Source organism: Muntiacus reevesi, chromosome 6 (genome assembly GCF_963930625.1).
Source record: "Muntiacus reevesi chromosome 6, mMunRee1.1, whole genome shotgun sequence".
Classification (NCBI taxonomy): Eukaryota; Metazoa; Chordata; class Mammalia; order Artiodactyla; family Cervidae; genus Muntiacus; species Muntiacus reevesi.
The window spans coordinates 88977429-89001505 of record NC_089254.1 but is presented as its reverse complement, the minus strand read 5'-3'; the positions used below and the strand labels follow the sequence as shown (position 1 = coordinate 89001505).

Genomic DNA, 24077 nt, shown 5'->3' with positions numbered 1-24077 from the left:
ATGGATAGCCCATGGCCCAGCTGTCCTTCTGGTCTACTGTAGGAATCAGGCCTCATTCCAGCTCCTTCTCACCAGCCCCAGGCTGACACATGTGTAATAATACAGCTCATGTGGGGAATTCCCTGGTGGTCCTGTGGTTAGGACTCCACAGTCAGGATGCCATGCTCTCATTGCTGAGGGCCCAGATTCAATCCCCAGTCGGGGAACTAAGATCTACAAGCTATGCAGCAAAAAAAATATACAACTCAGGTAGACTCACCTGTAAATATGGATCTGGGGAATGGGGACCAGTTCTATTCCAACCAACATTCCCTAATTCATTCAGTCAACTGGATAATCAAAACATATGAATAAATTTAAGTGGTTTCTAAACATAAATATATTTTCAAAGACCTTCCTTATTTGTATTATAGACATTAACAAAATACATACACTCAAGGCAAAAATATCTGTCTGGTGCTCTTTTGCATAAAAAAAAAAATCATAGTGGATGCAGATCTCTGATGCTTCAGTGGTGCCATAAACAAATTCACTGGCCTGTTTTTGGACAAAGAATTATCTGAAATTTTACCTCTTGGGTTCCAAGAATGTTTTTGTTGTTAGTAGAGAGACTTTATTGTAAAAGCCTCCTCATCTAGACCTCTGGTGATTTTTCATGTTTTATTCATCTCTTTCATTTGGCTTCAAGTGAGGTAAGGACTTGATGAAATTCAAAATTTACTGAATTTTGTCTTAATATCAGGTCCAGAATTTTCATCTTGAATATCTTCCTTCATTGAGCTTGTTACTGAAGCATTTTGAAGGAAATGGCGAGTTAGCCATTCATGGGTTCTCATGGCTTTGCAGTGGAGGCAGGGCCTTTCCCTGATTTGGTAACCTCCCATATTCCTTTGCCTCTGAGCTATTTTTCTCTTCTTAATACTGGCTGGTGATGGGTGGTGCTCACTTTCACTCTCCTTCCATGAGGAGGCTCCGGAGTTAGATTCTTCACTGTCACACTCAGTAGTATCACTGTCATGTTGGGTCAGATTCACTTGATTGAATTCAGAATAGCGCCTCGCTCGTCTTTGTTCAAGACAGGCATTGACCAAAGCCACTTCTGAATCAGTTACAGGGGTAAGTTGGCTCTGCTTTGGTTTTTTCATCAATTGCAAAGAATCCCAGGCACCCTCTTTGTCTCGCCGCTTATTGGAAATATCTTTGCTTTCTAACAACAATGAGAGAAATCAACAAGTTAGGCATATTTTTGGTTACCATAACCTCATCTTACCTAAAAAGGAAGCCTATGGTGTGGCTCACTCTTTACTGCCATTTGCCAAGCCACCAGTTTTCTCCACTCATTTGCAAGTGTTGGCAGCTGACTTCATTTTCCAGTGCCATACCAAAAGGATCAAAACCAAAAGGATCAAATAGATGCTTGACATATTACTTTTGAAGTTTCATGGACCCTTGAAATAATATCAACAGAAAGGTCTCCAAACTTTTCTGAAGAGGACCCTTTTAACCTTTGCCTGCCTTGATTCAAAAAAAAAAAAAAAATTTATTTTTATTTACTTATTTGGCGGCACAGGGTCTTAGTTGTGGCATGTGGGATCTAGTTCCCCAACCAGGGATCAAACCCAGGACCGCAGCAATGAAAGACCAGAGTCCTAGACACTGGACTACCAGGCAAGTCCCTGTCTTGATGTTTTAAAGATTTAAGTGTATGTATGAATGTGATTTGGGTAGCAGAAAATGAAAAAGGATTTTCTCTGTATACACTGTGTGTAGTGGAGTTGGCTCATATCAGTCAGCTCACAAGAAATGATAAACTTTCCGGAACTTTGCAAGACGGCTGTTAAATGTAGCCATTAGCAAAAATTAAATTATACATGCTTACCACTAAATCAATTTGCTACAAATAAATGTAATAAATACTCAAAACTCATCACTTCCTTAATTATTTTACTACATTTCATTATGAGGTTTGCTCTTAAAGCTACTATTTATGTCTGTTCTTTCTGGATATTAAAAATACTATGTAATGATGTACTGTTATACATCTCTTCCTAACTCCCATGTTCAGTGACATTATGTTGGTAACCTGAAAGTAGTTTTGATGGGATAAAAATCAACAAGCACTAAGAATCAGGTCTTCATTTACGGTTCTGTAGATTGTCTGGACAGACTTCCCAGGTGGCAGTGGCGGTAAAGAACCCGCCTACCAATGCAGGCGATATAAGAGACCTAGGTTCCATCCCTGGGTTGGGAAGATCCCTTGGAGGAGGAAATGGCAATCCACTCAGGTATTCTTGCCTAGAGAATTCAATAGATAGAGGAGCCTGGTGGGCTACAGTCCATGGGGTCATAAAGAGTCGGATGTGACTGAAGCAACTTAGCACACAGCCCAAAGTAGTGGAGAACAAGTTACTGATGCAGATAACATTTAAAGGTATCATGCCTATAGCTGCTATAATGTGAATAGCACCCAAAAATGAGGAAATACTCTTCCAGAGTATTCTAAAAACTATTATCCAGCTCAGCAAAGAAGTCATTCACATCATTAACAACCAAGTTAAGCTCCAACATACCTCTTTCTGTTTCTTTTGTCCTATTTCTTAACTTAAAGGAAAGTAACAGTCAGATTGGAACTAAACCCATTTATCTATTGTAACTATAGGTTGGCTAAGGCTGAAAGTGGCCAAAATCAAAGAAGTACTTTGTGAGAATCAGTGGTCTATATGGAATTTACCATAAAGAATAGTATATATTTTATTATTTGTAAATTATCTGATACTTTATATCTGATACTTTATACTAGTAAAATTTTAAATGATGTATACTACACACATTTTTGGAGAGCCAGTTGTTAAAGATTCATCAGCACACCACTGCTTGTACGCGCTTAGTCACTCCAGTCATGTCCAACTCTCTGCAACCCCATGGACCATGGCCTGCCAGGCTCTTCTGTCCATGGGCTTCTCCAGGCAAGAATTCTGGAGTGGGTTGCCGTTTCCTTCTCCAGTGAGAAAATATTAAGTGAGTGAAGTGAAGTCGCTCAGTCATGTCCAGCTCTTCGCAACCCCATGGACTGTAGCCTACCAGGCTCCTCTGTCCATGGGATTTTCCAGGAGTACTGGAATGGGCTGCCATTTCCTTCTCCACCACTGCATATAAGTTATTCAAAAAGATGTCATATATAGCTCATAGTCGTGCAGAAACACTAGCAATAATTATGTGTGAAAGGCAAACTGTGTGATGGGAGAATGCTGAGAAATGAAAAGACAGCTTGAGCTCTACCTACCAGTAATGTATAGCCTCTAGCAGCTCTGCTGAAGTAGCTAAGCTACTTGTATAGCTTAGCTATATGGGAAATGCACCAAAGCAAAGTGCTCATCCATGGGCCACCAGAGGTCTGGGGAGGCTCTATAATGCTCTTGACTGTTTATCTCTGTTGTCTGCTTTCCACACCCAACACATATTTTTTTTTTTTTTTTGGTCATAGTCCAGTATCAAATAAGTACTGGCTCTTACCTTTACTTGGTGAAGTACTTGTCCCATTGTCTTCATCCTTTTTCTTCTCAGACATCTATTTAAGAAATAAAGATTAGTAATAGTGATCTCAGTTGGTTGTTTTTCACTCATATTTACTTTGATAGTGTCTATTTTAAGCAGTCAGTGCGGTCCAATAAATACTTACTGAGTTCCTATTATAGTGATCCTACTTCTGCAGACCATTAAGAAGACCATGCTTTGACAAAAGGATCTACCAAAATGTTTTGAACAGCAAAATGGAAAAAAAGATTGAGAGAAAATAAGACTGATGACAACCTATAAGTTATAAAGTTTTCCTGAACTCACTGACATTATAGAGAAATACTGTTTAAATGTCATTTAAAAATGACTCAGACTGTAAAGAATCTGCCTGCAATGTGGGAGGTTTGGGTTCAGTATCTGGGTTGGGAAGATCCCCTGGAGAAGGGAATGGCTACCCACTCCAGTATTCTTGCCTAGAGAATTCCATGGACAGAGGAGCCTGGAAGGCTACAGTCTATGGGGTTGTAAACAGTCAGACACAACTGAGCAACTAACACAAAACATAATCTTAAAAGGATGATAGTACTAGGATTAGTTTTAAATTACTTTTAAAAGGACATTTTATCAGGCCAAATTATGATAATTCTTTAAGATCTTTATATGAATTCATATACTTACTATCTCCTAAATCCTTCAGACACATTCCTCCAAAATGCAACCATAACACATTACTTGTGAACTTGGCAATCAGAAGAAATTAATTTCTTTGAATAATGCCAATTTCAAATATTCTGCCCCAATACTCCATAAATATATATTGTCCCATTTTTCAGATCAATATTCCACTTTTTGATTCTAAAAATTGTTTTGCAAAAAAATACACATACAAAGCAACTCTTTCAGAATATATCAAGTACTTTAGAAATACTCATAACACTTTTGATACATAATAATTTTGGGAATCTATCACAAGAAATAAACTCCAAAAGAAAGTTTTGTGTACAGACATATTCTCCCAATGTAATTATGATAATATAAATACAAAATTCTAAAGTAGACAATAGTTAAATTATGATATAATCATATCATATATAGTTATAAAAATTACTATAAGGCTATGTCATAACATGAGGAAATAAATGTTATAATATTAATTTAAAAATCAAGATGCAAATTTGTATATGCAGTATGATCACAACTTAGCTAAAAATATGAAAAGAAGAAATACTAAGGAATGTTAGCACAAGAGTTAGCAACAGTGGCTTTGAGGGTTGAAACTGATTTTTTTCCCTCTAATCCTTCAAACTGTTTACAATTAGGGGAAAAATGAATTTATGTAGAAAGCCAAACTACCTTTGGATTGAAAAGTACCATACTTGGGTATTTATAACCACAGTCTGAATGATCTTTGAGATCATTCTTTTCTTAATACTCCATCTTCACAAGGTTTAGCAAGTTTCTCTAATGAGGTAGCTCTTTGTTTTTTGGGTTACTGAAATAATTTTCTGAGAATTTTGAATGGAATCCTCTTTAAGGATACCTTTTGAAGAATGTTTTTGGGTGGCCTTATTTTAAATGTAAAATGTTTAGAGGTGATTATGAAGATATTAGAAGTTTATGAACTTTAAAAAGTTAGGTTTATATTCTTTTCATGGAAAGCTTCCATATTTGATTTGACATCAAATCAAAACACAATCACAAAATCAAAAGAAAGATTTTACATTAAGCTAAGTGGAATCATATGAACTATGGTTACCAAAAGTATTTTATTAAGTGTCTCTGGGTGTGATTCAGTTGAGTGAAAACAGAAGAGCCTGCCCCAAAGGGGAGGGTAGGATGGTGAGGAGCTCTGGGCTATGGCCCTGCCTTTCTGCCACTGGGATTTTACCAAGCCACTTAACCCCTTCTAAGCTCCACTTCCACATATGCAAAAAGAGGAGCTTGGACTGGGACTGGTACTGTTTGGAAAAATACCAGCACTAACTGTCTGAATAAACACTAAACATATAAACTAAATATAGCATATATAGTCTATGAAAGCAAAAAAATGTGTCTTAAAAATGGCAAATCCAGAGGAGATCAGTGTGCTTTATGTTGGAGGATAATTATCACCACATTTGCATCACTCTTTTACCATTACTTCAAGGTTTGTAAATAAAGGTTCATAATTTAGCAGAGAAAATTAAGTTCAAAGTGAAGGAAAAATTTCATCCTTTTTGACTAGCTCGCATGTGGTTCTCAGATTTCAAATCTGGGACCCTTTAGAAGAAGCAGTTGAATGGATTATAGTTGCCATAAGGGTATAAAGTGAAAGACAAAACCTCTCAGATAATTAAGGTTTTAATCAGCACTTCAGTTCAGTTCAGTTCAATCACTCAGTCGTATCTGACTCTTTGTGACCCCATGGACTTTAATCAGCACTGAATAGATATAATTCAACATTTCAACTATGCTATGAAACAAACAAATGATATGGCAGGAAACCTGGGTCTGTTCTGTCATAACCACTCATGACATTAGACAAGTCTCTTAATCTCTTTGGGCTTTATCAATGGGAAAAAAAAAAAACCAAAGGAAAGATACTGATATCTTCCTTGCCTAAAAAGAGGAGGCTAAACCATACGCTCTTTTGAGGTCCTTGAAGCTCATTGCTCTATGACTCCGGAAAGCTGGTACAAGTATGGGAGCAGAGAAATAGCTTAGACCTCTCAAATGGTCTTCATGATGAAATTGTCAAGAATCATTTTCAATTTTTTATTAATTTTCTAAAGTAGCTTTTCTCGTCAGTCTAGACAAGTTCAATGTACTTAGCTAGGGAATCTAAGACCTGTATAAGTTATCAGTATTCTAAATATTCTTTTGGCAAAATATCTACTCTTAAGCATATAGACTTTAGATGAAACTTTTTACGGGGAGGAGGTGGAGAATAGTCTTTGATTATTATAATGGAATCTAGCTGGCATAAACATAATATGCCTCCACCTCTCCATCCATCTGAAGCTGATAGACAGCACTCAGTCTAGCTGGCCATTGCCAGTCCAGTGCTCTGGCTGTAAGACTAAATTGTAGTGATTTTATTAATCATCAGCCTGGTAATAAAGGCCAGCAAGGATTCCTTATCAGTGACTTATAAGAGCTTGGTTACTCATAATATATGGGAGCAGCAGAGCTCTGATTAAGTGAACTATCTCACTCCTTGTGTGTGTGTGTGAAAGTTGTTCAGTCGTGTCCAACTCTCTGTGACACCATGGATAGTGGAGCCTGCCAGGCTCCTCTGTCCATGGAATTCTTCAGGCAAGAATACTGGAGCAGGTGAAAGAAAGAAAGAATGTCACTCAGTTGGATCCGACTCTTTGCAACCCCATGAGCTGTAGCCTACCAGGCTCCTCAGTCCATGGGATTTTCCAGGCAAGAGTACTGGAGTGGGTTGCCATTTCCTTCTCCAGGGGATCTTCCCAACCCAGAGATTAAACCCGGGTCTCCCGCATTACCATCTGAGCCATGAGAGAACGCCAAGATGGCATTCTCTTCTCCTAGTAGGTGGTCCAGAGGGGTGACTTTAGCTATGTTTAGTTTAGTTCTGGATCTTATTCTGTGTGGATAATGTACTGCCTCATTCCTACAACATGTATCCTATAAATATGACAACTTTGGTATCTTTGATTAGAATCACATGGTAACAAAAGGAATTTGGAGGTCAGTAAATAGTAGGGAAGTTTATCCCAGCTTACTTAGCATGTGGAGAAACTGAGAACAATCTAAATGTCTCAAAATTGCAGATTTGCTATGGTGCAAGCATAAGACAAAATTATGCAGTCATTAAGAGTGCTTCTGTATGAAAATAATTTGATGAAGTATTACAACATAATGTTAAGTTTTAAAAAGCAGGATATGAAAATATATACAACATAATGCAAACCATCTAAGATCAAAAATAGAGATGAAGAGAGATATACTGTGATACAAAAAAAAGAACTAGAAGAACATACTCCAAAATGTTAACAGTGGTTATCTCTAGGAAAATAGGAAACAGTAGATAAATTTTCTTCCTTCTTTTCTATATTTTTGGATCCTCTAGAATGATACTACATTATTTTCAAAACTAGAAAACAAACTTGTAAAAACTAATTTCACCACTGTAAAATTTATTTTATGGAAATTCCCTAGTATACAGTAAATCTATTTAAATGTATATTATTTAAAATGAAAAATGATATCCTACCCAGACAGTAGCCCGAGAGAAGAACATCAGGACCAGTATAATGATGAAATACCAAAGTAGGAAGTTCCCTATTGCCCCACAAGAGTCATCCTTCCGGCATTCATAATCTTGATTTGGAATGGTAAAACTTATAGGAATGGCAGGAGGATCCACCTCCCAAAATAAAGAAAAAAGATCTCCCATGATGACTACTTGCTTTGAAAATAAAACATGCTCATAGGGATGAAGATGACTGGGAAGTACTTGAGGTGTATGACAACTTCCTTGGCAACCTATTATGACATATACACTTCATTAATTGTGACAGGAACTGACAAACGTTTCTTGGATTGCTAAATTTTTGGAAGATCTGTGTAAGTCACATCTATGAAAGTTTAAGGTAATTCCCCATACCTCAATATGGTGCATTCTGCCTTAATCTTTTTGTGTGTGTGTCTTGAAACTTGTATACATGGTATTTTCTCTACGTAAATCTAAGTCTCTAAGGTATCCATTCATTTTTCAGTCTCTTTGATATATATCATACCATTGTAATTTAACAAAGATAGTTCTAATGTGTTGTAGACTGAACTGTGGTCCCCAAAAAGCCTATGTTGAAACTTCAAGCCCTGATTTGACTATAATTGTAGATAGAGCCTAAAAAGAGGTAATTAAGGTTAAATGAAGTCATAAGGATGGGGCCCTAGTCCAATATCACTGGTGTTCTTATGAGAAAAGGAAGAGACATCAAGAATGTGCAAGCACAGGAGAAAATAAAGACAAGAAGACTACGTGAGCACACAGAAGAGGGCCACCTGCAAGCCAAAGGACACAGGTTCAGGAGAAATCAATCCTGCTAGCACCTTGATCTTAGATTTCCAACCCCTACAACTGTGAGAAAAATAAATTCCTGTTGTTTAAACTATGCAGTCTGTGGTATTTTCCTATGGCAACCCTGGAAAACTAATACATAATGCCAACAATGTATCTAAATTAGGTAGTAGTAGTGTTCCTTTCTAAGTCTTGAATAAATGCACAGTAATTCACAGATTAAGTTAAGAGGGAAAACATAGATGTATCTGTTGTAAGTTACATAAAACATGTACAGTTTCTTTCAGCATGTGTTGGGGAGGAAACTGGTATTCTAATTTTGTGTGTGTGATAGTTGCTCAGTCATGTCCGACTCTTCGCAATCCCATGGAGCCCACCAGGCTCCTCTGTCCATGGGATTCTCTGGGCAAGAATACTGGAGTGGGTTGCCATTTCCTTCTCCATTCTAATTTTGTACATTTGAACAATTTTCAAGTTAGTTCATCCCTAAATCTAAAACTAGAGCAAACCATGGTTGCTGCTAAGGCAATCTAAAAATTATAAAAATTCCACTTTAAAAAAAATCGCTTAGATCTTTAATAGCATAGCATACCTACAGATTTTCATTAACATGCAATACCACAAGGAAACTTCATTTTCTTCTGTTGGACCTTAGAAGCATTTTAGGAAAATTTCTGGCCGTTGGGACGTGCTGTGACAATCCACTAGCTCATCAGGACACAGTGTGATGTTTCTATTAGAGGCACCCTTCTCTGCATCCCCACAAGCAAGTCTCCAGACCTTGTGCATCCTGGACCTTGACTGTTTCAGGCCCGCGTCATCTCCTCCAGGAAGCTCGCGGGGATCTCGGGCTGGGCGCGCCACGCTTCCTCGGGGCTCACTGCACTCCACCTCACCTACCTTTTTAATGCACCTTCCCGCCTCCCCATCCCACCTCAATCCCCTCTCTGAGCTACTCTAGGGAGAAACCAGAGAAAGCTTTACTTTCACATCATCCCGCGCGCGGTTCAGCGGCACATTGTAGGTATCTATATTTGTTAAATAAAAGCAAAATGAACTCCCTGATGAACCTTTTCCTCAGGATTATAAGTTCTTCCAAAGAATATGCAGGAAAAGTAAAGACTGTTTCTTTTTAAAACCTCAAAACCACTAACAACTTTAACAAAACACAATTTTTGGTTTTTCTTGTTACTGCTGCAACCTCATTACACGGATATTTAAAAATTTACATGGGGCCAGGACACTTAATTTTTTTTAACACAGAGGTGTGAAAAATGCTTTCTCATTGCTGACGGTGTCTGGACACATTACCAAGTACTCTGTATCCTACAATTAACCACACTGCTTAATAAAATCTGCTCAAAAGTATGAGTCCATAAACGCCCAAAGGAAGCTAAAATGATATTAATATATAGAAAATCAGCTTGTTATAGTTATTACTTTTTACTGTGGGTTCAGAACCTGGTCTGAATTTTTGCTGCTCAGCTTTCTCCCCGCACCAGAGTGGGAGCCACAGATCCGAAGGCTGTTTCCTTGGTAACGCTCCTAGCCTCCTTCCCCCGCCCCGCCTCCTCTTCCCGCGAGAAGAGACAGTCCCGTCCTTCCGGTAACTGTAGACTCACGGGCTGGTCGATTTCGCTGTTGAGCTTGGTTTCGCGCATGTGCAGTGTAGAGTGGCGCGAACCCGCCGCTTCCGGCCGAAGAACACGGTGCGTTTTCGGGGTCATCTTTGTGCTTCCTGGACTAGGAGTCCGCGCGGGCCTTAGGAGTTTAGCGCCAGCGGACCTGGCGAGGGTTCAGCCAAAGGGGAGTGTGGCCAGACCACCCACTGCCCGTAGTGGAAGGGAGGAAGGAAACCATAGGAGTTGCTAAAGTTTGTACTGGGACAGCCAGGGAGGGAAGCTTTCTGCACTGGGCAATATTGACTCCGGGTCAGGGTGGCGGGAAGGGCAATGGCCTGTACTTAATGGGATACGACTCCATAGAGCAGAAACAGGCCTTAACACTTGAATGCAAGAGATTGGGCCTAGCGAAACAGAGGAAGTATACATCCCAGTGTGGACCAAAACTGCTCACTGTCCCCACTCACCCTTACTCCCTTCATCGCGAGTACTCGCCCTTCTAAAACTTAAGTCTTTATACTTTTATTAGCAACACAAAACGGAGATGGCGTGGTTGCAGAGTTGGTAAAGATCGTAGGCAGTTAATGATTTCTGCACAAACATGTAGCAGGAGAATAATGACATATTTTATTTGGAATATTTTCTCACCAAACTTGATATTTTGACTTTCTTATAGCCCTTGGCCTGGTCCTTGTTACATATTCCAAAAACACAATATAACGTAATTGTACAACACTAACCCTTGAATTGCAAAGTAAGACAGTTTTCTTTATTGGAAATGTTAAATTACTCTCTGAGGGGACCACCCAGTTCCCTGTTGATTACACTGTGGTGCCGATGAAGCTGTCATTTAGTGTTCCTTTTTCATATACTAATATTAAAGGGTAAAAACAATTTGGAAAAACATTTGAAAGATGAGGAAAAGTATGTGCAGTTTTAAGTTTCCCACTGAGCGACTGAACAACAATAATAGACACAAGTTTGATTTCTTAATGGAGCAGTAGTTCCTTTTGATTAATTCCTATGCTTTTTGATTTTGAACAGATGCAAGGGGAGCCAAACCCAAGTGCTTCCCTTATTGACAGAACCATCAAGATGAGAAGAGAAACAGAAGCTAGGAAAGTGGTTTTAGCCTGGGGACTCCTAAATGTGTCTATGGCTGGAATGATATATACTGAAATGTAAGTTAATTAGCCCAAAAAATGCAAAAAAATAAAAATTTAAGAGGTCAACAGTTGGTTCCACAGGTTTTGTGTTTTGATTTTTGGTGTGTGTGTGTCTTAATATTAAAAAACCTTTCTGATTTTTTTCAGGACTGGAAAATTGATTAGTTCTTATTATAATGTGACATATTGGCCCCTCTGGTATATAGGTAAGTAATTTTCACTGTGATTTAGAGTTACTCCCAATGAAAAACTGCACTCAAGTTGAATTCAACTTTGTATTCATCCCTTCATTCAACACATATTTGAATGCCTGCTATGTTCCCAAAACTGGGAATACACCAGAAAGTCTGTACCCTCATGGAAGGAATACTCTAGTAGAAGAGACAATCAAGTTAATAAACAGTACAGTTCCAGATAATCATGAGTTCTGTGAAGAAAAATAAAATTTGGAGCTGGTAATATTTGTTATTCTCCCGGAATTACCTTTCCTTACTTCTCTACCTTTTCACAACCAGATTTTTTTCCCATTGATACCTTCCTCAGTTTCCTCATTTCTTCCTCTCTCTGCTCTTCAGTAGTCTTTGTGCCCATTAAAGTAAATTCCAAAGTCTAATACACACATTAAAGTCTGTGATAGGGAAGTGATGGGGCAAGTGGAAGAGCATGAGTTTTGAAATCTGTATACCTGAGTTAGAATCATGGCTTCAGCAACTAGCTGTGTGCTATTGCAAAAGTCACCTGACTTCTTTACAACTGTTGGCAGAGCTTTAAAATGAAGGTGAAAGTGTTTATTGTAAAAAATTGTAAGGATTAATGATAATATTTTGAAACTCACTGGTAAATGCCCTACACATAATAGACATTCATTAAATGTTAACTGTTAATGAGGAATAAGAATACAGTTTTTAATTTTGTTGTTGTTAATTTGCTGAAGTATGCATGGTTTTGTTTCCCCCATTTAAATGTTCCACTCCACTTTTAAAAAATAAATTGTTCTCTTCCAGAGCTTGCCCTTGCATCTCTCTTCAGTCTAAATGCCTTATTTGATTTTTGGAGGTATTTCAAATACACTGTAGCACCAACAAGTCTGGTTGTTAGCCCTGGACAGCAAACACTTTTAGGGTTGAAAACAGCTGGTAAGTGTTTTATACCTTTTGCAAAGGTGAGGGGAAAGTTTGACAGTAAATCTCTCAATTTAATTTTCTCATAAACTCAGCTAGAAGGGACTTCTGCGCCACCTGGTTCAACTCTATTAAACAGTTTTACAATAAATTGTCTTAAGATCAGTGATTATCATTCCTATTTATATAAATTAAATAACATTTATAGCCTCATGGAAGTTTGTTCCATTTTTAATTACAGTTACAATTAAATGACTAATTTTTGCTGCATTAAAGCCAGTTTCTTATTTTTAAGTCGATGGAAAATGGCACACAACCACAACGACTTGTGTCCTTTGATAATACTTTATGTAATTTAACAACCAAGTCACACTTACTTGCTGTTTCCCTGACCAAAAAAGATTCAGTTCATTTGTTTTCATAGAAATTTTATTTACCATATGTGTGCTCAGTTGCTCAGTCATGACGGATTCTTTGCAATTCTTTGAAAGTCTTTGAAACTCACTGGTCAAACTTTTGATCTATGGACTGTGGCCCTCCGGGCTCCTCTATCCGTGGAGTGGGTTGCCATTTCCTCCCCCAGGGGATCTTCCCTACCCAGGGGTCGAACTCTTTGTCTGTTGTGTCTCCTGCATTGGCAGGCAGTATACTTACACACAATTATTTGTTTGTTCCTTCTAGTTGTACAGACTACTCCTCCACGTGATCTGGCAGCAGCCCAAATCCCCCCCTCTCCACCGTCTCCTTCAATTCAGGGTCAGAGTGTGTTAAGTTATAGCCCATCTCGCTCACCCAGTACCAGCCCCAAGTTCACCACCAGCTGCATAACTGGATACAGCCCTCAGCTGCAAGGTCTGTCATCAGGTGGCAGTGGATCTTACAGCCCCGGAGTGACCTACTCCCCCATCAGTGGTTATAACAAGGTAGGACTCTTATCTCCTACTATTTTACTTACTGTTTCTCTTACTACTACTGTTTTGATGACTATTTTAGAAGTGGGAGGTTTGAATTGAAAATCACCTAGAGAGTCAAAACTCCTTTTTTTTTAATCAATGAAGAAACCCAGAACCAGTGGGTAACTGACTTGCCCAAATTTGCCTATTTGAGAGCCAAAAATAGGGCTTCCCTGGTGGCTCAGTGGTGAAGAATCCGCCAGCCAGTACAGGAGACATGGGTTTGATCCCTAGTCTGGGAAGATTGCCATGAGACAGTAAACCTGTGCCCTGAAGTTACTGAGCCTGCCCTCCAGACCTGGGAGCCACAACTGCTGTGCCCACGTGCAGCAGCTGCTTAAGCCCCTGCGCCCAGAGCCCATGCTCTGCAGTAAGAGAAACAACCACAATGAGAAGCCCATACAGTAGAGGGAAGCCCCCACTCTCCACAACTAGAGAAAACTTGCACACACAGCAGTGAAGACCCAGCACAGCCAAAAATTTTAAAAAAGAGCCAAGAATAGAATCCAGATTTCCTGACACCAGTTAGAAGTTCTTTATATCACATCTTAAAAGAATCCTCAAAGAAAAAAAAAGATTTAGCTTTTGCAAAAGACAATGTACTGAGGGTCACCATCTAGGATTTTTCTGCAGACTCTTTATTTGTTTAATTTTATTTTGGGGCATACAGCATGGCATGTGGGGTGTTGGTTCCCTAACGTCTCTTGTTAAATGAGGAGTGTCTGGAAATGAAAACAAGACCTGTGTGCAAGTCTTTGTATGGACTTAAATTTTCAGCTTTTTTGGGTAAATGCGAGGGAGCAGGATGTTTGCTATTGTGTGGTTTAGTTTTGTATGAAAGTGCCCAACTGTCTTCCAAAGTGACTACTGTTTTGCGTTCTTACCAGTGATGAATCCAAGTTCCTGTTACTCTACATCCTTGCCAGCGTTTGATGTTGTCAGTGCTCTGGATTTTGACCATTCTAGTTGGTGTGTTACTTTTTGAAAGTTCAAAAACCAAGACAAAGAAATAGCAATTAAAGAGAAATAAAATCAGGTTCTTTTATTTTGTACAGCTGGCAAGCTATAGTCCCTCTCCTCCTTCTCCGTATCCTACCACTGTTGGTCCAGTGGAGAGCAGTGGATTGAGATCTCGCTACCGTTCCTCACCCACCGTCTACAACTCCCCTACTGACAAAGAAGATTACATGACCGACCTGCGAACCTTGGATACTTTTCTAAGAAGTGAAGAAGAAAAACAGCATAGAGTTAAGCTGGGTATGTATATATTTTATTTTGAGCTAATATACATATTTGGGGTGTCGTGTTATCTTTCATCTATTATTTTTCTTTGATCCCATGCATAATTGTTTTAAGTCTTTTTACTAATACACCTTGTGTAGCTTAGCAGAGGAATTTATTTTGTTTTTGTACTTTGTGCTGTTAGAATCAAGTTCACCTAAATTTAAGATGTAAAATAGAGCTGAGCTAACAGAAATCTTAAACCTTTGATTTACGGTTAAAAGCTTTTTCATACAGCGTAATTTATAATTTGTTTAGAAGTTGAGGTTATAAATTGTTTTCGAAGCGGTGTGTGGCAGGGCGTGGTGAAGTGAGGGTTGTCTCCTGGGGTAGTTCTTGCGAAGGTCAGTGTGGGAGGGAGAATGGAGGGAGTGTGGATTTACACCAGACATGCTGCTGTTCTTCAGAACATTTTTTAACTTGTCTCTCGTTTACCTTGGGAAACAATGTTAGCAAATCTTAATCTCTTTGGGGTGGATTTGATTATTACAAAGTCAATTATTTGAAACCAAATTAGGTTATTGAGCCGAGAGATGATTTTTCCCCCACAAGAACTTTCACAGAAAGTGCCTTTGGTGCTAAAGCACAGCCACAATGAGGAAGCCGGTTATTGGACCATGGCTCTTTGTGTCACTCGAACTCTCTCTATTGATTTTTAATTTAATTTTGCCTGAAAATGCCACAGATGTCAAAGAAACAAATCAATATTACCTTGTTATTTGTCGATACATGCTTTTTCTTCTTTTTAAATTTGGAATTATTTCAAGGAAACTGAAAATTACAGAGTAAAATACAAAGAACCCTGTGTACCCTCTACATTGCCTTTGTCACAGCCAGATATTTTCTGGCTTCCATTTTTATTTCTTCTTTGACCTATACAAGTTATTTAGAAATACTCTTTGGAAGTATTATTGGTGATTGGTGTTGCTTTGAATTTCCAAATATGGGAAATGAAAGGCCTTGTTATCTATTTTTTTCCCTCCCCTAAGTTAATTGTACGGTGACTAGAGATTTTGATCTGTACCCCATCACTTTTTTTTATAGTTTTTGAAACTTGTACTTAGGCCTACTATTTATGACCACTTTTTGTGAGTGGATCTTAGTGTGTTGGAAAGAATGCATAGTCTATAAATACTGGGCTTCATGTTTGTTCATTGAGTCAAGCTTCATAATGATATTCTTAAATTCTTTATTAGTTTTTTTCTGCTTAATTTGTTACTAAGAAAGTGTGCTAAATGCACCCACTGATTGTGTCCCAATGAATGTGTCCCTGTAACTGTCAAATTTGCTAAATATTTACGAGATTATGTTATGTGCATATAAATTCAGAATATCCTTTTAGTCAGTTTTAGCTTTATCTCTTAGGCTTTTTATTTTTGAGTGTGTTGTGTCTGACATTAACAGCTATACTAATTTTCTTTTGGGTATTATTTGCCTGTGTATCTATGTCCATCTGTATACTTTTAAGTCTTCTGTGCCCATAGGTTTTAGGTTATTAAGTATTTTGTATGAATTAATCTGTATTAATTAATATTTTGTGGAAAACTACTTTGAGACTATAAATATTCTTTTCCTTATCAAATATTCACTGAATAGCTTTAACAGCCTTTCAAGATTCTTTTCAAAGTTAATTATTACTGGCTGTCATGGTATTTCTCTAATTTTTTCATTCCTTTATTTATCCCTTTTATGTTTTTTATAAACTTTGTGTGTGTGTGTGGTTAAATTTACATAACAGTTACCATTTTAAACATTTTAAGTGTATCATTTAGTATTATGTACATTCAGTTTGTTGTGCAGCCACTTCTTAAATATATGTTATTTGTTAGTATTCTCCTGTAAGGTAGAGTTTCTTTCCCTCCAGTTAGGTTATTTATTTTGATGCTTAGATTGTCTCAGATTTGGCTAGTGTGATTGTCTAGCTTCTGTGTTCTTCTGGTATCATTCTTCGAACACTCCTCCCCCCTCCCCCAACCCTACCCCCAGCCCACCTCCCATAAGCTATTCCAGGCTCTTCTTTCTCTAGTTACTAGCTCTGGAGTTAGTCTGTTTTTCCAGGGGTCATGTTTGCTTTTAGTGGAGAAAGATATTTCGTAATTAATGTCTGTGCACTGGATATGTCATGGTTAATCTTAAGTCCACTGAGCAGACAGCTAGGAAACAGATATGGAAACACACACATACACACACTTGTATATTTCTCCATCCATCCATGAAAGTGAATGTGAAGTCGCTCAGTTGTGTCCAAGTCCTTGTGACCCTACAGACTGTAGCCCACCAGGCTCCTCGGTCCATGGGGTTTTCCAGGCAAGAATATTGGAGTGGGTTGACATTTCCTTCTCCAGGAGATCTTCCCAACCCAGGGATCGAACCCAGCTCTCCCACACTGCAAGCAGACTCTTCACTGTCTGAGCCACCAGGGAATCCACCTCTGTATTAAAAACCATGAGTTCTATGGTACCTCCAATTCCAGTCCAACTATACAGGGTTTGTCTTAGCCTCCTCTCTTTACATATTTATAACTCTTTTCTCCAATAATGAGAAAATGGGCACTCACATATACTCTTTGTTGTTCAGTCACTAAGTCATGTCCGACTCTTTGTGACCCCATGGACTGTGACCCCATGGACAGAGGAGCACACCAGTCTCCTCTGTCTTCCACTGTCTCTTAGAGCTTGCTCAAATTCATGTCCATTGAGTCAGTGATGCTGTCTAATCATCTCATCCTCTGTCGTAACCTTCTCCTTTTGCCTTCTGTCTTTCCCAGCCTCAGTCTTTTCCATTGAGATAATTCTTCGCATCAGGTGGCCAAGGTATTAAAGCCTCAGCTTCAGCATCAGTCCTTCCACTGAGTGTTCAGGGTTGATTTCCTTTAGGATTTGCTGGTTTGACTTCCTTACAATCTAGGGGCCTCTCAGGAGTCCTGTCCAAGACCACAGTCCAAAAGCATCTATTCTTCAGCCCTCAGCCTGCTTTATCATCGAACTCTCACATCCTTACCTGACTACTGGAAAAACCACAGCTTTGACTTATACACACCTTTGTTGTCAAAGTGATGTCTCTGTCTTTTTAATACACTGTCTAGGTTTGTCATAGCTTTCCTTGCAAGGAGCATCTTTTAATTTCATGGCTGCAGCCACTGTCTGCAGTGATTTTAGAGCCCGAGAAAATAAAGTCTGTCACTGCTTCCACTTTCTCCCCTTCTGTTTGCCATGAAGTGATGGAACCAGATGCCATGATCTTCATTTTTTGAATGTTGAGTTTTCAGCCAACATTTTCACTCTCCTCTTTCACCCTCATCAAGAGGTTCTTTAGTTCCTCTTTGTTTTCTGCCATTAAAGTGGTGTCATCTGCATTTATGAGGTTGTTGATATTTCTCCTGGCAATCTTGATTGCAGCTTGTGCTTCATCCAGCCCATCATTTCACATGATGTACTCTGCATAGAAGTTAAATAAGCAGGGTGACAATATACAGCCTTGCCATATTCCTTTTGCAATTTGGAACCAATCCGTTGTTCCATATCTGGTTCTAACTGTTGCTTCTTAACCTGTACACAGGTTTCTCAGAAGGTAGTTCACATGCATCTCCTAAGAACAAGGACATTTTCCTTTCTGACTACCATATGATTTTCATGTTTAAGTTACTACTATTCTTCATATTTACATTTCCTCCAGTGGACCCAATAATGACCTTGGTAGCTCTTTTCTTTTATTGGTGGAAGATCCAGTCAGGGACCATATATTTCGTTTAATTGTCATGCTTCCTTAGTCTTTTTTCATTTGGACCATTTGTGAGTGTTTGTTTTCTTTTTTGTCTTTTATGACATTTATATTTTGAAGATACAAGGCCAATTTTGTAGATTTGTATTTGTGTGATCGTTTTCTCATTGTTAGATTAATTTTAAATATTTTTTGGCAAGAATAAAACTTAGCTGGTGGTTCCTTTCAGTGCATCACATCAGAGGATAGATGATATCATTTGTCCCTCTATTGGCAAAGTTAAATTGGATCTCCTGGTCATAGTGATGGCACAGTTTGTTCATAGTAGCTTTTCCCTTCTGTAATTTATTAACAATCTATAGTATGATGCTTTTGAGACTTATGACTATCCTGTTCCCTTCAGCAGTCTTTCACCCCAGCAGTTTTAGCATCCATTGATGATCCAGTGAGTTACTACAGTAGTAGTTGCAAAATGGAGACTTTCTAAAACTTCCATTTCTTCAGTGTACATTTAGTAGTTTGGCATTCTGCTATAAAGAAGAGCATTCTGTTCTCCTCACCCCACAGTTTGTTTTATCCAGTTTGGACCAATGGTTCTGTCTTTTTAATTTAAACTTTAAACTGCTGTTTAACTCACTGAGTTTTTTAATTTGTCTTTTTTTTTTTTTTTCTGGTTTCAACATTTTATTTGCTTCTCTTTGGTATATGCCTGATTTATTTTAGAGTATCTTGCTTTGTTCTTATGTTTTCCATTCTTTTTCTTAGTCACTTTAAGCATACTTTAAAATTCCTGTCCAATAGCTCCATTATCTAAAGTTCTTGGAGATTACATACTAACATTTTTTTCTTGTTGACGCATTTGCTTAGAGACATGTTTCTTTGTGTTTTATGCATTTTTCATTTTTGGTAAGCTCATCTTCAGTAGAGTTTCATCTGTGCTTTTTCTGTCCTTGGCAGGCTGGATGGAAGCCTTTTGTTTCCTCCTAGCAGTTTGATATTTGCCTCTATCGGTGATTGAGGAATATCATTGATCCTGAATTAATTTAAGTAATTTCTGGGCTTGGAAGTTCTTGGACCTTACAGGGAGTGTAAATGGGCTCTGTAAACACACATGAAGGTGGATCTGTAATTTTTAAATCTCTGGGGATTTCTTTTTAAAATCACCCTAAGAGAGACAGGCTTCCTTGTTACCTCCTGGTGTCAGTGAACAGGTATTCTCTTCCTTATCCACTGAGAATGCGGCCCCTTGAGGTCCTCGGCTGTGTGCGAGGTGCAGGGAATAGAGGTAGGAAGGAGGTCTCAGTCTAGCCCGATACCTCTCCTGAACCTGTATGCACATTTCCAGTTCCCAGGCACTGAAATCCACTCTGATAGGTGTCCCAAAGCCTACAAAATTCTCCAGAGCAACCGCAGCATCACTTCACACACAGGCCACTGACCACTCTGCTTTTCAATTCCCTCTTCATTTTTAGCGGCTATTCCATTACATATTTGCAAGCTCCATTATTCATTTAAATTATATATTTTATTACTCTTATGTCTTTGGGGTTGTCCAGCTATGGATTTTGTGCTATTTTGGTGGTGATGGTCATTACAGAGAGGCCCTATTGTGTCATTTCTTGCTATATATTTTCCTTGTACTTTAGGTTATGTACAACAGATACAAAAATGTATTTCTGTCATCTACATAGAACTTTTGTCATCTAAAGCCAGTCTTCTTTGAAATTTTCCTTAAGTTCAGGTTTGCCCTCAGAAAGCATGATTATCATTTTTAAAGTTAACAGTCAAAATAATTAGTCAAAATAGGGTAAACTGTTTGCTCTTATCATGACCCCATGTCTCTTCCTTTTTAATTCCCTATTTATTTAGTCATTGTACTTGTTTAAAACTTTTCTTGACATTAATTCATTCCTCTAAGTCATTGTTGCCAGAAGTTCTACTTGGAAATATCACACCAAGTGTGATATTTCTTTATTATACATAGTTACTATTTTTATGCCAATGTGGAGCATACTTTGACCAGTGCTACCAGCACAAGACTGGCTCACCTCCAAGGTTTCGATGCTGTGACTTGAAATACTGCCACATGGCCCTTTCATGATTTCTCATCCTCTATGCCTCTAAACCTCAAAAGAAAACCAGTTTTATTATTTTACAATCATGCCTTTCAAAAATACTGCTAAGATTAAAAAAAGTAGTCTCTATTTGTGATTTTTCTGTGAGGGTATGAAGTATCAATTGATATTTTGACATCAGTTAGACTTTGAAAAAAATAAACTCTTCCTAAGTATCAATGGACGTGAGTCTGACCGAGCTCCGGGAGATTGTAAGGGACGGGAAACCCGGGGTGCTGCAGTCCGTGGGGTCACAAAGAGTCCGACACGACTGAGTCAGACAGGACTGAGTGACTGAACAACAACAACAAAGTATCATATAGTTGTCCTTGAAAATTTGCTGTTTATTAAGGAATTGTGCTAGATGCTGGGCTTCCCAGGTGGCGCAGTGGTAAAGAACCTGCCTGCTAATGCAGAAGACATGGGTTCAATCCCTGGGTTGGGAAGAATCCCCTGGAGTAGGAAATGGCAACCCACTCTAGTATTCTTGCCTGGAAAATTCCATGGACAGAGGAGCCTGGTGGGCTTGTAAAATTGAGCACACATGTGCTAGATACTAGGGAGAAAATTACTCCCTGCCCTCAAGGAGCTCAAATTTTGTTTGGGAAAAGAGACAAACCTTAAAGTGTGATAAGTACTGTGGTAAAGTCCCCTGTAGTATTAAGTCCCTAAATGTGACTGTTTACATTTCCTAAAAGTAAAATGATAAACTTAGAAGTATAATCAGCAGATGGTCTCTTTTGATACAACACAAGCATTACTACAGACTATAAATAGACCACAGTGTAGTGCTGGGAAGAGTGAGTTTAGTTGCTAGCCAAAAGACTAGTATATTAATAGGAGGCTCTAGTTAGCCCATTCAGAAAGAGCTTCTAAAAATTCAAACAAGAACTTAGCCTATTTATTTCCTGATGAAATTTGTCTTTTGTTTCTCTCTGAATCATTGGAAAGTCTTAGAGAATGAAACAAGCTTAATTTTACAACAAAAATAAGCAGACACTTTCAACCACTTAGAAATCTTATGGCTGTTAAAGTGATACTACTCAGAAAAAGTTATTTTTAATGTTTAGCACCAGCACTCCATTTCTTTAAAGAAAAGATAATGTTTGGAGGAGAGAAGGCTTTGTCTTGGGTTGCCATTGCATAGGTTCCTAGCTACCCAGAGCTCATATACCAGCCCCTGATATCAAAATTACAACAACACACTGTGATACTCTTTACATTCGTCATTGTAGGAAGCCCAGATTCTACTTCGCCTTCCACCAGTCCTACTTTCTGGAACTACAGTCGTTCTGTGGGGGATTATGCACAAACTTTGAAGAAGTTTCAGTATCAGCTTGCCTGTAGGTCTCAGGCGCCATGTGCTAACAAAGATGAAGCCGATCTCAGCTCTAAACAAGCTGCAGAGGAGGTAAATGGAAAATGAAAATGACTTGATGTTTGTGATTTACAGGTTGTTCAAAAGTCTTCTTTTCTACTTCTGGAAATTGTTTTCTGTGACATACACTTTTACTGGCTAGAAATGTAAATTTGGCACATGTTATACACTAGAAAGGGGCCTTCCTGGTGGCTCAGCTGGTAAAGAGTCTGCCCACAGTGTGGGAGACCTGGGTTCAATCCCTGGGTCACAGGATCCTCTGGAGAAGGAAATGGCAAACCACTACAGTCCATGGGGACTCAAAGAGTCAGACACAACTGAGCGACTTCACTGTTACTTTCTCAAACACTAGAAAGACCCCTAGCTAACTTGTGTACTGAAAATTGAATTATATTCTACATTTTACTCTTTACGACACAGTTAGTGTCCTACCTAAAACATTTTCTGGCACTCATTCATAAAAAGATATCTCAGGTATTTATTTGTACTTAACATATACAAGATTCTTGCTCTTAAAATACATTTGGATTAGAACATTTGACTAGAATATACATTTGATATAGAACATTTTGTAGTTTCATCAGTTTAATAGCAAATAAAGGATTTGAATTTTCTTCTTAAAAGGAAAGAATGTTCTTTAAACATACAGATGTAAGGAATTTTAAATGTATGTGCATGAGTAGCAACTACTACATGTTAATCAGATCATGAAGTTTTTTGATCATGAAGTTTTTTGCAAAGTATTCCAAATATTTCTGAGGGTGGGGAAAAGAATCACTGATAACCTGGCAAGACTTTCTCTCACTGATTGCTCATTCTAAACATTTTTTTAAATAGGTTTGGGCAAGAGTAACTATGAATAGACAACTTCTTGATCATATGGATTCATGGACAGCTAAGTTCAGAAATGTGAGTTTTGAATTTACTCTGTGGACGATATTAGTGCCTCTTCATATACAAAGTCAGTTATTAGAATATCAATTGGAGATGTTAATTATTAGACTATCAGAATTAAATATTACTAAAAGTGCACTGTGGGTGACACACATAAGGATAAACATGGCGTTTACCATATGGTATCTGCATTCTTGGGACTTTCTCCCCTTCAGTACTGAGCAAATCACTGTATCTTGAGAGGGTAAAGGAAGAGTGTATTTAGTTGTTAAGATCTTCCCTTTCCCAACATCTCAATTTTGCTTTTCAGAGAGCTTTCCTATCAGAGCCTGTTGTGTGTCTAGACATGTGAGGGAAGCAAAAATGAGGTCATTATTCTCTGAAAACTTCAGTGTTAAAGAACATAATATATACTTGAAGCTACTTCAGAGTGTATCCTTTTCTTCAATTTTTCATGAGAAGAGCCTTCTAATCTTTGGCCTGGAGGTTGGCAAAAGCCAGCTCTCCCACATACAGAGTGAGTGAGTTCCCTGGTTTCAACCCTACCTCATTCTATTGCTCTCTGTAGTACCCACATGTCCCTGGTCTAGGGGGTAAACTGGCCCCTCCTTCACTGCAGGAAGCTCCACTTAGACTCTGTAGAAGCTTCTTCCACTGTTTCATCCTCTACCATTTACTCCCCATCTTCTGGAAGTATTATATATTGAAGTCATTTGTACTCGTTTTTTGTTCTTTGGCTGTAATTTACATAGGGTATCAAGAGAGGGAATGGTAAAAATAGCAGGCTACTTTGTTGAACCAGAAGCCTGGTTGACTTTTTTGATTAAAAATTCCAGAGCCAGCCCTAGAACTACTCAGTAAGGCCTTCTAGGAGTGAGGCCTCGATCTCTATCCTGCACCTCAGACAATTTTGTTGCAGCCTAATTGTGGCTGGCAAGTAGGATACATTTAGTAAATGTTGTAAGAATGAACAAGCAAAATGATGTCCTAGAACTGTACTTCCTTTTATTTCCACTTACAGGCTTATCTAAAAATGCTATTATATTTAAAATACAAAGTCTTGGTCAGGATTATTATCTTGGAAGAAATGCAAACACAATCCTTTATCTGAATTCCTTAGGCTACAATGTTCTGAAATTTAGGGGGTTTTTTGTAGTTTCTTTTGAAAAGCAGTGTATACATATACTTATATTTTATAATAAACTAGCAGGGTCTTTTTAGTACTCAGTGATCAACCACTTTATTGTTTCTGCAGCAAAACATATGAGCAATCATGCTGA

At 38.4% G+C, this 24077-nt stretch overlaps 2 protein-coding genes across 4 annotated transcripts in view; one reads left to right on the top strand and one right to left on the bottom strand.

Moving 5' to 3' along the window:
- Positions 1-710: 710 nt before the first annotated feature.
- SSMEM1 (serine rich single-pass membrane protein 1) lies at positions 711-7921 on the bottom strand. Its single transcript, XM_065938456.1, has 3 exons — positions 7739-7921; positions 3514-3568; positions 711-1207 (listed from the first exon to the last, which is right to left on the bottom strand). The coding sequence occupies exons 1-3, from the start codon at positions 7919-7921 to the stop codon at positions 711-713; spliced, it is 735 nt and encodes a 244-aa protein (XP_065794528.1).
- A 2232-nt stretch (positions 7922-10153) lies between these two features.
- TMEM209 (transmembrane protein 209) overlaps positions 10154-24077 on the top strand; it is a 28759-nt gene continuing 14835 nt past the window's right edge. The window contains exons 1-8 of one of the 3 annotated variants that reach the window (XM_065939540.1): positions 10154-10257; positions 11215-11351; positions 11484-11542; positions 12341-12472; positions 13139-13380; positions 14466-14667; positions 21761-21936; positions 22741-22812. In XM_065939540.1, coding sequence (XP_065795612.1) covers positions 11215-11351; positions 11484-11542; positions 12341-12472; positions 13139-13380; positions 14466-14667; positions 21761-21936; positions 22741-22812 — 1020 coding nt within the window. In that variant the 5' untranslated portion in view covers positions 10154-10257. Of the gene's footprint in view, positions 10258-10280; positions 10422-11214; positions 11352-11483; positions 11543-12340; positions 12473-13138; positions 13381-14465; positions 14668-21760; positions 21937-22740; positions 22813-24077 lie in introns of those variants that run through there. The other 2 variants (XM_065939539.1, XM_065939541.1) reach the window with 2 other exon arrangements.

Coding starts and splice junctions, on each gene's coding strand:
- SSMEM1 (XM_065938456.1), bottom strand. CDS start 7,921: ATGGGAGATCTTTTTTCTTTATTTTGGGAGGTGGATCCTCCTGCCATT. Junction 3,569..7,738: donor TCTCTCGGGCTACTGTCTGG/GTAGGATATCAT, acceptor TTTCTTAAATAG/ATGTCTGAGAAGAAAAAGGA. Junction 1,208..3,513: donor AAGTACTTCACCAAGTAAAG/GTAAGAGCCAGT, acceptor CATTGTTGTTAG/AAAGCAAAGATATTTCCAAT.